Source organism: Dromiciops gliroides, chromosome 6 (assembly GCF_019393635.1).
Source record: "Dromiciops gliroides isolate mDroGli1 chromosome 6, mDroGli1.pri, whole genome shotgun sequence".
In the NCBI taxonomy this organism is placed as follows: Eukaryota; Metazoa; Chordata; class Mammalia; order Microbiotheria; family Microbiotheriidae; genus Dromiciops; species Dromiciops gliroides.
In genome coordinates this window covers 18,012,575-18,028,118 of record NC_057866.1, presented here as the reverse complement: position 1 = coordinate 18,028,118, position 15,544 = coordinate 18,012,575, and the positions used below count along the sequence as shown (strand labels likewise).

The 15,544-nt window shown below is 40.4% G+C and overlaps 2 protein-coding genes across 2 annotated transcripts in view; both read left to right on the top strand.

Annotated features, from left to right (window-relative positions):
- LOC122731374 (fatty acid desaturase 2-like protein FADS2B) overlaps positions 1-8,273 on the top strand; it is a 52,813-nt gene extending 44,540 nt beyond the window's left edge. Inside the window, exons 11-12 of the mRNA XM_043971428.1 lie at positions 1,995-2,120; positions 5,966-8,273. Coding sequence (XP_043827363.1) covers positions 1,995-2,120; positions 5,966-6,014 — 175 coding nt within the window. The 3' untranslated portion in view covers positions 6,015-8,273. The remainder of the gene's footprint in view (positions 1-1,994; positions 2,121-5,965) is intronic.
- A 5,396-nt stretch (positions 8,274-13,669) lies between these two features.
- Positions 13,670-14,611, top strand: LOC122731848 (putative olfactory receptor 5AK3). Its single transcript, XM_043972110.1, has one exon. It carries the CDS (start codon positions 13,670-13,672, stop codon positions 14,609-14,611), a length of 942 nt encoding a protein of 313 aa, XP_043828045.1.
- Positions 14,612-15,544: the final 933 nt, after the last annotated feature.

Below are 15,544 nucleotides of genomic sequence, written 5' to 3'. Positions count from 1 at the left end.
CTTGAGAAAAGCACCTTAGTAGATAATTATTTATTCCTGAGGTCTTAGAAAATGGCATTAACATTAACCAGCAAGACATAGGAGTGGTTTGTCAGCTGAGCTCCAGGGAAAGCTGATTTCTTGAATAATATGTTATCCCCTGATAATTTAGATAACTTAACTCTTATTTTAGATGACCTAAGTACTTAGAATTTAGATATGTGCTTTTTTATGATTGAGATTGAGAAATAATTTCCTATTCCCAGGCCCAGCTAAGATGTTTCCGTTACTAGATTTCTAGGTGGAGGTATAGAAGAAATTGGAATGGCATCACATTAGGGAGAAAATTTCCCTGACTGCTCTCTCCTTTCTATGTGTCACCCCATGGTGGATGGATGTGGGGTGGGGCATCCTTCACATTTGCAGCATCTTCACATTAGAGGCATAGCCTGAGGACAGTGGTCAATGCAGAGGATTTATTTAGAAGACCGAAGTTCACAGTTCCTATGTACTTGCTGCCTGACATTTGTCAGTCTCTGAGCTTCAAAGCCCTCATTTGGAAAATGGGGATTCAACCCACTACCTACTTCACATGGTTGTACTGAGGGTCAGATTATGAGATTATAAACATGCTGCTCCTCTTTGGAGGGAGAGAGAACAAGAGACAGACACAAAGGAAGGAGGGAGATAGACAGAGAGACAGACAGACAGAGAAAGGGAGAAAGAGACAGAGAATCTTTTGCTGGTACACAGGTTTCCTTTGTCCCTTCACCATCATGTGAGCCACTGTTTTATGACAAACATTGATTCAGAATACATTTTTTTTTAAAAAATCAACTTACTTTTATCTGAATATATAGCATATTTTTAAAATACAGACAGCAAGTACAGAAAGTTTAAAGAGAGCAGCAATTAGGCTGGGATGACAGGGGATGGGTAATGGCGGGGGGGGGGGGTGAGGAGAGAGAGAGAAGTGGAGATGGAATGAATTCTCCAAGTCCCCAGATTAGTGAAGTTGGAAAAATCGCAAAAATTCTCTTCAAGCAGATCACTCCTTAATCCGGTTATTAAGCTAAACAAGGGTCCACCTGCTCATGATTATATTTGTTTGTGATAGCAGCCCCCTCAGTTGACTGGCTTCTGGAACTGGGGTCAGTCCATATTCCTTTAGCCCTCTCCTTTCCATGGGGCTCAAAATTTCCCTCAATTCCCCATCTTGTGGTTTCTTCCTTCCATATTCTTTAGTCCCTCCTTCCCACTGGTACAAAACTATCCTTTCCATCAGCCCCCTTCTCAATAAGTAGGATTTTATACAATTTAAAGGGCTACATAAACATCAGCCACCATTGTCTTGTGACTCTCACAGCACCCAAGGAGGTAAACCAATGTTGGCTATGATTTATAGATGAAGAAAGTAAAGCACAGAAACTCTGAATAATTTGCCCAAGATCACATAGCCAGTTAATGAAAGAACTAGAATTAGAATGCAGGTCTCCTGACTGTTGTCTCATTAACTAATGCTTACTATGTCCATCTATCCCAAAGACAATGACATTCACTCTAACAGCTAATCCAAAAGAACAGATAAATCAAACAGTCCTTTATATTCTATATAAAATAGAATGTAACTTTCTCCTCAAGAGCATTGCTTTCATAATTATATTTGGCTTGGACTAATATTAGAACTCATTGGCATTACCCAAACAGGCCCCAAAGCCTTACCACTGCCTGTCTCACAGACGTTTGACAAATGGCTGTGACAGTGTTACAGGTTCCTAGAACTTCCCTGAACAGAGAAGCATGAATGCTCACAGTTGGGTTCTCATTGTTACTGTGATGGATCTGAGATCTTTCAGATGAGAGTTTTCCCTCCTCCAATTCAGTTTACACTCCTTCACACTAGCTAAATTGTGTGTTCCATCTCCATATAGTCCCATAGCAGACCTAGCAAAAATGTAATATGCTTCTTCTGATATCAAAGTTTGATATTCTTTGCCTTCCCTTTGTTTCTCCAGCCTATTTCCCACCATGCCCCGCCATAATTATTATAAAATCGCACCACTAGTGAAGTCATTATGTGCCAAGCATGGAATTGACTATGTGAACAAGCCAATGTTGAAGGCATTTGGGGACATTATCAGGTAAGAGATTATCTCATAGTTCACAGATCACCTTCTCCCTGCACAGTAGGTCTGCCCAGGGGTTCCTTAGCACTCTAGACCCACAGGGGGCACAGCACAGGGATAGCTGCTATGGGAGATAAATGTGAAAAATTAAACATTGCAGATTCTGAGGAGCTCACAATCAAATAGTGGAGAAAACAGTAAACCATTTGACAACACCAGTAATAATTAAAAAGTCAGATAAAACCAAGTGAAGAGGCATGTAGCAATTATCAAGCACTGTGTAAAGTGCTGGGGATGTAAAGACAAAAAAAAAGTCTGCTTTCAAGCCCACTTCTAATGGGAGAGACATCATGCAAACAACATTAGACAAACAAGGTACGTATGGGATGATGTGAAGTCATCTCAGAGGAAAAGCAGTAGTGTTAAGGGGAATTGGGAAAAACTTCTTGTAAAAGGTGAGATTTTAGCTGAGACTTGGAGCAGAGATGAGGAGGGAAAAAATCCAGGCAGGAGACACAGCCAGTGAAAAGACATGGAGTCAGGAGATGAAGTATCTGGCATGAGGAACAGCAAGTTCCTCAGCACAAAGCTGCAAATATGAAGAAGGGAATCAAGTATCAGAGGACTGGAAAGGTAGAAAGGAGCCAGGTTAGAAAGGCTTTAACAGCCAAAGAGGATTTTATATTTGATCCTAGAGGTCCTAGGGTGTGAGGGGAGTTTACTGAATACACTTTAGGAAGATCAGTCTGACCGCTGAGTGGAGAACATGCTGGAGTGAGGAGAGACCTGAGGCAGAGAGACCAACCAACAGGCTATTGCAGTCCATGATGACGGCCTGTGCTAGCCTGCTGGCAATGCCAGGGAACATATCTGAGTGATGTCACACAGGTGAAAACAACAGGATGAGACAGCTAATTCTATATGGAGGGTGAGAGAGAGTGAGGAGTAGAGGATGACCTCTAGACTGAGAACCTAGGTAACTTGGAGCATGGTGGTGCTCTCCATAGTACTAGGGAAGTCAGGAAGCAAGAAAGTCTTGGAGGGAAAGATAAGAAGTTCCGTTTAGGACACTGCTGAATTTGAAATGTCTATGTGGCATCCATTTTGAGATATTGAATAGGTAATTGAAAATGGAAGACTGAAGGCCAGTCCCAGGTAAATAGATCTGAGAATCAAACACATAGAGATGATAATTTAATCCATTGTTAGCTGATGAGATTATCAAGAGAAATAGTATAGAGGGAAAAGAGAAATGGACCATATATTTAAATGTTAAAAGGCATGGAAATAAATAGGAAGTCAGAGTAGAGATAAACTGTGATATGGCAACCAGACAGCTAATGAGCTAATTCATTGAGGAATAGCATCCAGGAATGAAGGGATTATCGTTTCATTCTAACTCTACACTTTTCAGGAAAATCTAGTGTATTTGGATCTAATTCAATTTGCTTGTTCCTTCACAGTATCACTTGATGGTTCATCATTAGTACCCTGCCCCCTAACTGCAGGTATACCCCAAGGTTCTGTCCTGGGCCCTCTTCTCTTGTCTACATACACTCACTTGACAACTTCATCAATTGCCATTGAGTTGAATTACCATTTCTTTGTGGATGACTAAATCAGAGTGTTTCATCTGAAGTCCAGTCCACAGCCTTACCAATGGCCTATTCGTGTTTGAATTGGATGTTCTATAGAGATCTTAAACTCTACTTGTCCAAACAAAAACTCAGCAACTTCTACCCAATCTCAGAAGAAGAAAAAAATCAACCCCTGTTATGAACTTCTCTATTTTTCTAGAGGGCACCATCATCACAGTTTACAACACTGGCATCATCCTCAACTCCTGATTCTTAATCAATATATTCAATCAGTTGCCAAATCCTATTGTTTCTGTCTTCTAGTGTTAGTTTACATCAAGAATTTGAAAGAGGGTTTCGATTTGACTTTTTTGGCCCAAGAGGAAAGAACTGGGAGCCATAAGTTGAATAGGTAGAGAGGCAAAAAAGGTTTGATATATGAAAAATATATTAATAATCAGGCTTATCCAGAAGTAGAATAGGCTATATCATAATGTAGTGGCTTCCTCCCTCTTTGGAGTCATTCAAATGATAATGGCCAGAGAACCATTTTGTAAAAGAAATTCCTTTTCAAATATGGTCTAGACCAGGGCTTCTTAAACTTTTTCCACCCCTGACTCCTTTTCACCTGAGAAATGTTTATATGATCCTGGGCATATAGGTATATAAAATAGGTATACATAACCTTTTATTCTTGCCAAATTTTTTGCAGCCCTCACATTCAGTTACATGACCCCATTTGAGGTTGCAACCCACATCTTAAGAACCCTGGACTAGACTAGATGGCCTCTGAGGTCACTCCCTGTTCCATTATTCTGTAAAATCATTAGAGCCTGAAAATGCAGAGAAAGGCTTCGTCAGGCAGGCAGGCAATAACATATTTATAAAGTATTTACTATCATGCCAGGCACTGTGCTGATCACTGGTGACACATAGAAAGTCTGTAACTTTTAAGAAGCTCACAGCCTAACGGGGAAGACAATGATATGCAAAGGACTATGTGCAAACAAGCTACATACAGGACAAACAGGAATCAACAAAAAGAAGGCATTAGAATGATCACCACATGGAAGTCAGACCTTGGGCTGATCCCTGAAGGTTGGGCACCTTCAGGCTAAGGGGAAGAATAGGACTCTGTGTGGTGTAGACACGAAAGAAGGCGAAGGTGATTCCCTGGAGGCACTCTTGTCAAACAAGGGCAGGACAGAAGACTGAGCTAACTAAACTTGGATTTCCATCAAGGGCTGCAGATTTCTAGGACATATGGGAGAGCAAGATACTAGGAAAAGGGCTAGTATATAATCAATCATTCTAGCCTATAGATATGTTGAGCAGTCTCAAGGTGGATGGAATAGATCAGAATGAGTGGAGCTGTCAGTGACTGCTAAGCTCCTGGATTTTTCTCCCCTGAAGTCTTCATTGATGTAAGTAAACAGGGGCTGTTCATGAATGGCTATGTGGATCATGACTTATGCTATTTAGTGGACAAACACAATTTACACTAGAAGTGGGAAAGATAGATAAATAGAGAAAGAAGGAGAAAGAGAGAAAGGGAAAGATAGAGACAGAGAGAGAGAGAGAGAGCAAGAAAGACAGCAAACAATAAGGAAGTCCATGCATGTTTGAGAATCCAAGAAAAGTCCAGTTTGGTTGGACAGTCAAATGTCTAGAACATCATACATTTCCCTATCTAGTGAATAAAAAATATGCTTTTTAAAATCTCCATGCAACTGCAATATCAAGGATGCTTCATTTAATTTGTTTTCTAGTGGATAGAGTATCAAGTCTAGGGTCAGGAAGACAGGAAGACCTGAGTTCAAATCCAGTTCCAGACCTTGGGCAGGTCACTTAACCATTGCTTGACTCAGTTTCCTCATTTGTAAAATGGGAATAATAATAATAGCACCTACCTACCACCCAGGGTTGTTGTAAGAATCAACTAGGATAATAAAGTACTTAGCATAGTGCCTGGTACATGGTAAGTGCTATATAAATGTTAGTTATTTTTATCATTATCATTTTGTTTAGTCATTTTTCTGTCCTGTCTGATTCTTCATTGACCCCATTTGCAGTTTTCTTGGCAAAGATATTAGAGGGGTTTGCTATTTTCTTATATTTCAAATAAAAATCAGTCAATGCAAATAAAATTAAATTAAATTAAAAATATAATAAAATAAATAAAATAAAATAAGGAAGCCCATGGTCCAAACCCATGTGAAATAGCTACTTTCCAATTTGAGTGCCCAGGTTGAGATGACCTCTCTTTGCTTTGGTTTCTTCTAGGTCACTGAAGAAGTCTGGTGATCTCTGGGTGAATGCCTACTACACTTGAGATGCAGTTGGATCTTGGGCATGGGCTGGGGGATGGGGAAGGTATTTTCATTGCTTTATTGTCCTTGAATATTAGAGCACTCTGACCATGCCAACTTGCTGTCCAGGCCACAGACACAGAAGGAGCAAACCTTGCCCTGCAGGGCTATCATTCAAAATAAGAAATAGAGGGAAGAAAAGACTGGTTAGTGTCAGAAGGGAGAAAGGAATGTGGGATTCTGTTTTCTGCACATCAAGATTTCGTCTTTTCAACAGGCCCAGTCTGGGCCATTGACTTTGAAAGGGAATACAAGGGAAGGTAAAGCATTCCAGAAAAGCAGAGAATTGACCAAGGAGATACATTTAGGCAAGTGATAAAAATTCGTATTTGAGGTGTGTAAAGGGTTTTCTTTCCCCACAACAGTCTTGTGAAGAAATGTGTGCAAGTATGATCATGTACATTTTGCAAATGAAGAAACTGAGGCTCAGAGAGGTTAGTCATCGAGGTAGCAGCACTCGATCCAATGCACTATGTTAGTAGATAGGAAAACAGGGAGAGTTATTGCTTAGAGGAAGAAGAACCTAACTATTTATGGCATGTCTGTTTGGGATGAAAAATCAAGTCTTCTCATTCTTTGGTAAAGAGCTGATATTTATATACACTTGGTAAAGCACTTAGGCACCTTGGTGTTAAGAGCTGCATTTCACATCTGAGCAACCAGAGACCCAGAGAAAAGAAGTAAGTTGGGGGGCAGCTAGGTGGTGTGGGGACAGCTAGGTGGTACAGTGGATAGAACACTGGCCCTGGATTCAGGAGGACCTGAGTTCAAATCTGACCTCAGACACTTGACAGTTACTAGCTGTGTGACCCTGGGCAAGTCACTTAACCCTCATTGCCCCACAAAAACAAACACACACACACACACACAGAGAAAAGAAGTAAGCTGGTTATACTTACACAAATGTAGGAAGCAAGAGGCGAAAACAGGTTTCTTTTGGTTCCATGTCTATCCAAAGCTCTTTCCATCATGACACACTGCCTCTTGGGCCCACAAGCCCCAGATGCCAACTGGCCCAATAGCTTGAGAAAGGTTTTTAGAAGGTAGTTGGAGGGGTGGCTAGGTGGCGCAGTGGATAAAGCACTGGCCCTGGATTCAGGAGTTCCTGAGTTCAAATCCGGCCTCAGACACTTGACACTTACTAGCTGTGTGACCTTGGGCAAGTCACTTAACTCCCATTGCCCTGCAAAAAAAAAATTAATAAAAAAAAATTTTTTAAAGGTAGTTGGAAATCAACATGTGGAAATCAACATGGTTTCCTCTATTCCCCTTACAAAATCTTTTTAATTCATCATCTCCAAGACATGTAGTTCTGTCTCAAATTCCCTGGGCTACAATGCCAGTGTTCATGCTTTGTCAGCCCATACAATTGGCAAGGGCTGGAACCATTGGAAAGACTTGACCCAGCTAAGGCTTAGCTCAGATACAGGGTCACACGACAAAGGATCTATACAGCCTTATCACCTCAGCCTCTCAAATTCTCCTGTGGGAATCCGCTTTTCATTCTTCCTAATGTTTGGTGTTCTTTCTGTCTGCAACTTCACATGTATCTACTAGTCTATCCATAGACTGTATCCTCCCAAGAGAATCTAAGCTCCTTGAGGAGAACCATTTTTTCACTTTGTCTATGCATCCCCATTGCCTTCTGCCTAGTAAGTTCCTAATAAATATTTTGTTGAGTCTGATTGTTGAAAACGTATGTCAAATAGTTTTATCCTTCAAGGCTCAACTCAGGTCTCACCTCCCTTAAGAACCCTTCCCTGTCTCCTTGGATTATCAGTATTGTCTTTCCTAAAATTATCTTGTATTTATGTCTCTATTTATATCCTATGCCCTCCAATAAAATGTAAGCTCTTTAAGGGCAGGAATTGTTTCAATTGTACTTAATCCAATGCTTTTGCAATAGGAGAAGGTTATTAAAAGTTTGTTAAATTCTTACCAACTCTTTGAAGACAAGATTGAAGGACATTCTCAGCACCACTGTGATGTCAAAAGTGTATTTTTCTCTGCTTATTTAAGTGGTGTTAGTCAATGTGAGATATAACTAGGATTAGTCTACTCATGTGATTTGAGACTAAAATGGAAGATCTCTCCACCTACCTTCAACTCCAGAGCCCACACTCCTAAAAATAACTCCCCCAGTGACTAATCCCCATGTGTGAAATTATATCAATGTTGCTAACCATACAGGTAACAGTTACACACTTATAGAAACACTCTCTCCAATAAAATTTAAGCTACTTGAAACTGGAGGCTGTTTCATTGTTGCTTTTATTTATGCAAGGCCACCAACAGTGCTTAGAGTATAGCAGGATTGTGTGTGTATGTGTGTGTGTGTGTGTGTATGTGTGTGTGTGTGTGTGTGTGTGTGTGTGTGTGTGTGTTGGGACAGATAAGAGAGAGACAGAGAGACAGAGACAGAGAGAGAGAGAGAAATTTTTTCAATTCAACTGAATACCTTACAAATGAATTATCCATATGAGTCAGTAGAGGGAGTTTCCATACTAAGGAATTCCCTTTGCTGATACAATCACAGGTACACTCTAAGAAAACAAACAAACAAAAAAAAAAACCAAAAAACTCCCACCTCTGCTACATTTGATCTTGCGGCCCTACTATATGTCACTATTGCTGCCATCAGCTATTAATAGTCCCACGCTAACATTCCCTGTATTCCTCCTTCACCTCAGCCCAACAAAGGTGAGACTTTGCTCAAGAGGGCTTTATTAAGCATGTAAGAACAAAAGAAATTTAGACTTGTCTATGGCATGCAAAGCACTTTCTCATGTTAACCTATGAGGTAGATAGTACAAGTGCTACAGTGCCCATTTTGCAGGTGCTGAGTACTATGACTTGCCCAAGGTTAATAGCTAAGAGCCAGAGCCAGGATAAATGAAGAAAAGAATAAAGCAAACTTCCAGAGGACAGAATTACCACCTTCCCAAGCATGGGAATCCAGTTCTCCCTTACTCTGCCCTCTAATTTTCTTAGAGTATTATATAGCTTATCTTTGCCACTGCCATATATCTTGGATTCTGCTTATTTACCTCCCTGGTGTAACCCTGTTATTAGACTGTTACTATCTCTTGGAGGGCAGTCTCTTTTTCCATATCATCAGCATCTGTTCTGGTTACCAAAAGAGCTTATCATTGTGCCTTGGAAGAAAGGAAAAAGAAAACAATTTGCCCTTTCTCTGGATTCACTGAAATCTCCACTTGGGGTTCTCCTTTGGAATCCCTCTGAATTACCTACTTGTTATACTGTGAATGCAACATTCCATTTCTTTCCTCCAGACCTTTGCCAAGGCTGCTTCCCATACCAGGAATGTAGTCTTTTGCCTAGATAGAGCCAGATGCCCAGGCTGTAGTCATACACATAACTTTATTTCCAAAAACTAAGCCCAGCTGAGGGCCCAGAATGACAATGAGCTCTGTCATTTGGACTTTTGTTCTCTTCTGGTGTATGTCTACTAATTAAGTAGATATGCTATAACTATACCTCACATTTAAATCAATTGGCATGTGACACTTTTCCTTCTGTTCCTTAAAATCCTGAACCTCATTCTCATAAAAGCCCTTTCATCTCACTAATGAGAAACTGAAGTTCAAAGAGGAAATGACTTGTCCAAGGTCACATGAGTGTAAAGTAGAAGAGCTAAGCTTTGAACTCAGTCCTTCTTCGTTGAAATCAAGTGTTCTTTTCACTAAATTATGTTCACCTGGGGCATTGATATTTCTATTACAGTCTATAAATTGTATTGATGCCAATACTGTGTGGTTTAATGAGAGGAAATGTGATGCCATACAAAGAATGATGGTCTTGGATCCAGGAACTCAGGGTTCAAATCACACTTTTGATGGCTTCTAGCTGTGTGACCAAGGGTAAATCACAACCTCTCTGTGCATCACTTTCTTCTTCTATAAGATCGATGTAACTTTTGTGCTATCTCCTTCAATTATCCTTAAAACAATATAGAATTATTTATATTTTATAGAATTATTATAATTATTGGGTCAGCTAGGTGGCACAGTGCATAGAGTGCTGGGCCTGGAGTCAAGAAGCCTCATCTTCCTGAGTTCAAATCTGACCTCAGAGACTTACTAGCTGTGTGATCCTGGGCAAGTCACTTCACCCTGTATGCCTCAGTTTCTCATCTGTCAAATGAGCTGAATAAAATAGCAAACCACTCCAGTATCTTTGCCAAGAAAACCCCAAATGGGATCACAAAGAGTTGGACATGACTGAAATGACTGAACAATAGTATTATAATTATTGCAATAAGTACAAGACTGGTGATTTCATTGGTGTAGCAAACTCCCAGGTAAGGATAAGGGTGCTCCTTTTATCAATGTAAGTTACCACCTTTCCTTCAACTTAGAGTTGTAGAGACCTGTCTGGAACACTGAGAGGTCATGTGGCTTGCACAGAATTAGACAGAAAAGATATGTAGGTGGTAGATCTTGAACCCAAGTATTCCTGGCCCACTAGTTGGCTCTTTCTCTGCTATAACATGCTGCCTCTCATTATAATTATTACTCAAACTAAATCCCAGAGAAGAGCATTGAAAAGCAATAGAAACACTCCTCTGGGAAGCCCAGTTCTGAAACAGCCCAAGAGCAGCCAATGAGGATTTTTCTCCACAGTCCCTAGGGCTAGAGAGGCCCAGGAGAATGGGTCCCAGTTCCATAGGCTTGGCTTATGTATAGCTCCATCCTTTGTACATGCAAGGATGCTGTCTTAGTGCACCTGTCAGCCTGGATTTGGTGAAAGCAGGAGAATCTCAAGTGAGAGCCCTGGAAAACCAAGGAAGCATTCAATCCCTATTGTCCCTAGGTTAGTACATTCCAGGAGCTAAAAGGCTGGTTTTGAGGCTGCCCAGAGTCTCATCTCACCAAAACCAAGCCAAAAAGAGATTCGGAGGCCCTGATGATGGAGTGAGTCATTAACCCTTCTGCTATTGTCAAGCAACTTACTAGCCTTCAGATAAAGGACCAGATGGATTCTAAAATGAAAGAGGTGAAGCATTTGCTTCCATAGGCATCTCCGAAAAGAGTGCTAGAAAACTGCTGTTTATAGAAGCTTCTGCTAAATGCAAAAATGCTTTTCTCTTTTCGCCATCTGCATATGGATGCAGGCATCAGGGTCTAGGTAAAAGAAGACTGGATAGAAGACTATGTTACCTAGCTTCTACTGTCACTTCTACGTCTAACTCATTGGGCAACTAGGGGCAAGGTGCCTCTGCCAGGCTGGGGTCCTTTGATCTTTGCTAAGATGAAACATTTAGATTAGATGTTCTCTACAATGCCATTTATCTTGAACATTCCATTTTCTCTTTTCCTAGTGTTCTTCCAGAACATCCTGTGGTTCCCTGACTTCAGCTACATCTTTAATTGGCCCACCTTTTCACTAAGCATTTCCCAGTAATCAACAGTGCTGTTTAATGGTTCTACAAATGTTTTGATATATAAGGTAGGTCAAATTAATTCAATGAACATTTATTAGGCATCTATTGTATAGCAGATTCAGGATCATACAGCCAGTATATTTCAAAGGCAAGATTTGGATTCAAGTCTTCCTGACTTGGGGATGACCAGTTCTCTTCCCACAATGTGCTGCGGCCTCTCAGGAGCCTGAAACAACTCTCTAAGACTAAAGATTGTAGAAAAGTTGTCAGTCTACATGAAGGCAGGTGAATTTTCCTCTCTACATATTATATTACAGGTCAAGACTCTTCCCAAAGAGGAAAAAAAAATGGTTGTGCACTGAATCAGTAAGGTTATGTCACATATTTTTATAGATAGCCCTTACATATCTTTTGTCTGATCTGATGCTTGCTACTTTGTGACTTTGGGTAAAACACTGCCGTTTTCTGGCCCTTGGTTTTCTTGTCTACAAAATGATGGGGTTGGACTTGTTGGCATCTGATGCCCTTTCTAGCTCCAGATTGCTGAGCCTATGACTCTATGATCTCTCATTTCTTCTCTTCACACCCAGATTGTACTTATATATCTATACATATTGCTAGTAGAATGGGACCTCCTGGAGGGGAGAAACTGTTTCACTTTTTTTTGTCTTTTTGCCCAGCATATGCCGTGTGCTTTTTTATTGGTGGGGCTGGGACAGAGACTTACAATTTTATTAATATAGGGAACTTACAAGTGAAGAAAATCCCTCTATAGATGCAGGGCAGCACCCGTTTTGCAGCCTATAGTCATAGAGAATTACCTAGAGCCCTGAGAAGCCAGTATGAATCAAAGGTAAGCCTTCAACCAAGGTCTATTTTGACTCTGAGGTAGGCTCTCCATATCCTCCATAGCTGCCTATTCTCTGCTTTGTCATAGCAGGCACTGCATTAATAAATGTAGTCATGATCAAGTTGGATAAGAGATCAAGCACCCCTTCTGATCAGTTCCCTGGACGGCCACAGTCTCATCCCCCAATACTACATCCCATGACACCATTGTCTGAACCATGCATGTATGAACTCCTCACTAGGTGGGTTTTTAGAGCCAAGTTTCTAACCACAAGTCCATATGTCTCGTTGTTCTGTTTTGTAATCTCATCTTGTTTTTAACCCACAAAGGTATATAGCCCCCAAGGGATCTCTTCCCAAACCTTATTGCCCAAAATTGACACCAAAAAAATTTTGTCTTATTCCAAAATTGAACTTAGCTACTAAGAAAAGTGAGTTCGCTCCATTGAGAGGGGATAATCCAACAAATGAGCCAAAGTTTCTCTAGGCTGCCCTAGCTTAGGATCTGATCTCTCAGCCTGAGCAATTGAGGCATGAGAAATTACATAAGTGGAAATGTGAAGGTTTAGAAGGAAGTCACTTGGGGGAGCTAGGTGACACAGTGGATAAAGCACCGGCCCTGGAGTCAGGAGGACCTGAGTTCACATCCAGCCTCAGACACTTAACACTTACTAGCTGTGTGACCCTAGGCAAGTCACTTAACCCCAATTGCCTCACTTTAAAAAAAAAGACTAGAAAAAAAAAGAAGGAAGTCACTTAAAAAGGCTTTTGATATACAGCTGTCCTGCAGTCCTAAACAACAGCAGACTAGAATCAGTCCCAAAGTGATTCTGACTCCAAATAAGGATGTTCTTTTAAAATCGTTCTACTTATTCCAGAGCTAGAACTGGGTTTAGATTGAGTAGTGAATGAAAGGAGTTAAACGGTGGAGGGAAAGGTATATTTACAGATGTTTGTGTTTCTTTCAAACTTTCAATTGTGTATCCCACTCTCTGATATAGTTATTTTTTATGTTTCATTAATCACTTTAATAAAAAGGTAAAAAACATAAAAGAATTAAAATAACATAGAAAATACTGTGATTCAACATTTGTCAATTACGCCTATAGGAACCCTTCAATTCAGACATAGCTCAAGTACCCTTGGGATGGTGCTTTATCCAAATCAAAGACATATTATTTGGGGTAAAATAAACTGTTTATTATAGACACTAGCCTTGCAAATCAAAACTTAGAATGTGAATCGCCTAAAAATCTTGAAACTCAATATTCATTCATCCCTAGTCCTGGGTCACAACAAGCTTATCTCTTTTCTAGGTGTCTTTCTCTGTACCTCTATTCCATAGATGATATATGTGCTATAGTCATGACCCAGGGAAACAGCACCACAGTAACTGAATTCATCCTGCTGGGATTTGCAATACGACAGGACCTGCAGTATGCCCTGTTCCTTGTGTTTCTGTTTGTCTATGTCACATCTGTAGTGGGCAATGTTGGTATGATTCTGATCATCAAGATTGACTCCCACCTTCACACTCCCATGTACTTTTTTCTCCAACATTTGGCTTTTGTTGACCTCTGTTACACCTCTGCCATCACTCCAAAGATGTTGCAAAACTTCCTGGTGTCCCACAAGTCTATCTCATTCTCAGGATGTCTGATCCAATTGTTGGTTTATGCTACATTTGCTACCATTGATTGTTACCTTCTTGCAGCCATGGCCATAGACCGTTATGTGGCCATTTGTAACCCCCTCCACTACCCAGTGGTCATGTCTCAGAGGGCATGTATCCAGCTCGTTGCTGGGTCTTATGTTATGGGGTCCCTAAATGCCTCCATCCACACAGGTTTTACCTTTTCTCTGTTCTTCTGTCATTCCAACATCATTAATCACTTTTTCTGTGATGTGCCCCCACTCCTGGCCCTTTCCTGTTCCAGAATTGATATCAACATCATGTTGTTAATTGTCTGTGTGGGCTTCAACCTGATAAGCACTGTGATGGTGGTGTTCTTCTCCTATGTTTACATCTTGGCCGCCATCTTGAAGATGCATTCTGCTTCAGGGAGACACAAAGCCTTCTCCACTTGTGCCTCCCACCTGATGGCTGTCACCATTTTCTATGGGACTCTTTCTTACATGTATTTACAGCCTTCTTCCAGTGAATCCCAGGAGAATGATAAAATCGCCTCTGTGTTTTATGGCATCATCATCCCCATGCTGAACCCCCTGATCTATAGCCTGAGAAATAAGGAGGTCAAAGAGGCCCTGAAAATGATGGGCAAGATTTGCTTAACATGCAAGCCCTGAACTTCAAAGTGCTGCTTTACAGGACCAGCCTGGCAAAGAGCATCCTCTCTCATTCTTTCCATGAGTGGATGGCATCTCAGCTAAGGAGGACATGTCAAGGCAATGGAGAAATTTAGCAAGTCATATAGGAGTGCTAGAATAACCCTTACAGCTAGAATAATCCTGCTAAATGTCTCTAACACCCCAATTGCCTTCAAAAAAATCAAAATTTTCTAAAATAGATGTCCTTGAAATGATAATGATGATTAATCATTTGTCATGATCAATGATCTACAATTGTCATGATGATGACAGTAATGACGGCTTACATTTATCTTGCAATAAGGTGTCTTCACATATGTAATCTTAGTCTTTCATAACTCTACAAGATGAATAGTGTAGATATTATTATTCTCCTTTTGTACACAAGGAAACTGGCTCAGCAAACCATAAAGTCATGTGATTTTAAAAATAAAAAAATCTAAGAAATTATCTAGATCTGTTCCCCACCTCAGGTTATGAATGAGGAAAATTCAGGCCTAAAATGACTTGCCTGAGATTACACAGGTAAAGGTCAAAGGCAAGATTCAAACCCACATCCTTTGTTCCCAGTGGCAGTGTTCTTTTCTCTCTATTATGGTAAAATTGATCCAAGCCTGTGCTCACTGACAGAGGTTTTGTGAACCAAAAAATGCCTTCATATTGTAGAAATATTGTAAATGACTAGCCTAATCTTGGGGGCTAATTTGGCTAGAGGACTAATCTGGGGGCTGTTGACTGTTTGGCTATCTGACTGCTATTAACTTAATATGGGCCATCTATAAAGTTCCACCACACTGCTCTCAAATTGATAAGCAAAAGATTAAGAAGCCTCTTAACTAAATAATCAAAACAGAGTTTATTTATGAGATACTATTTAAAATGAAGAATACAGGGAAATAAAATGTACAACCT

What these genes read in the sequence shown, in the direction of transcription:
- LOC122731848 (XM_043972110.1), top strand. Translation starts at nt 13,670, where the DNA reads ATGACCCAGGGAAACAGCACCACAGTAACTGAATTCATCCTGCTGGGA.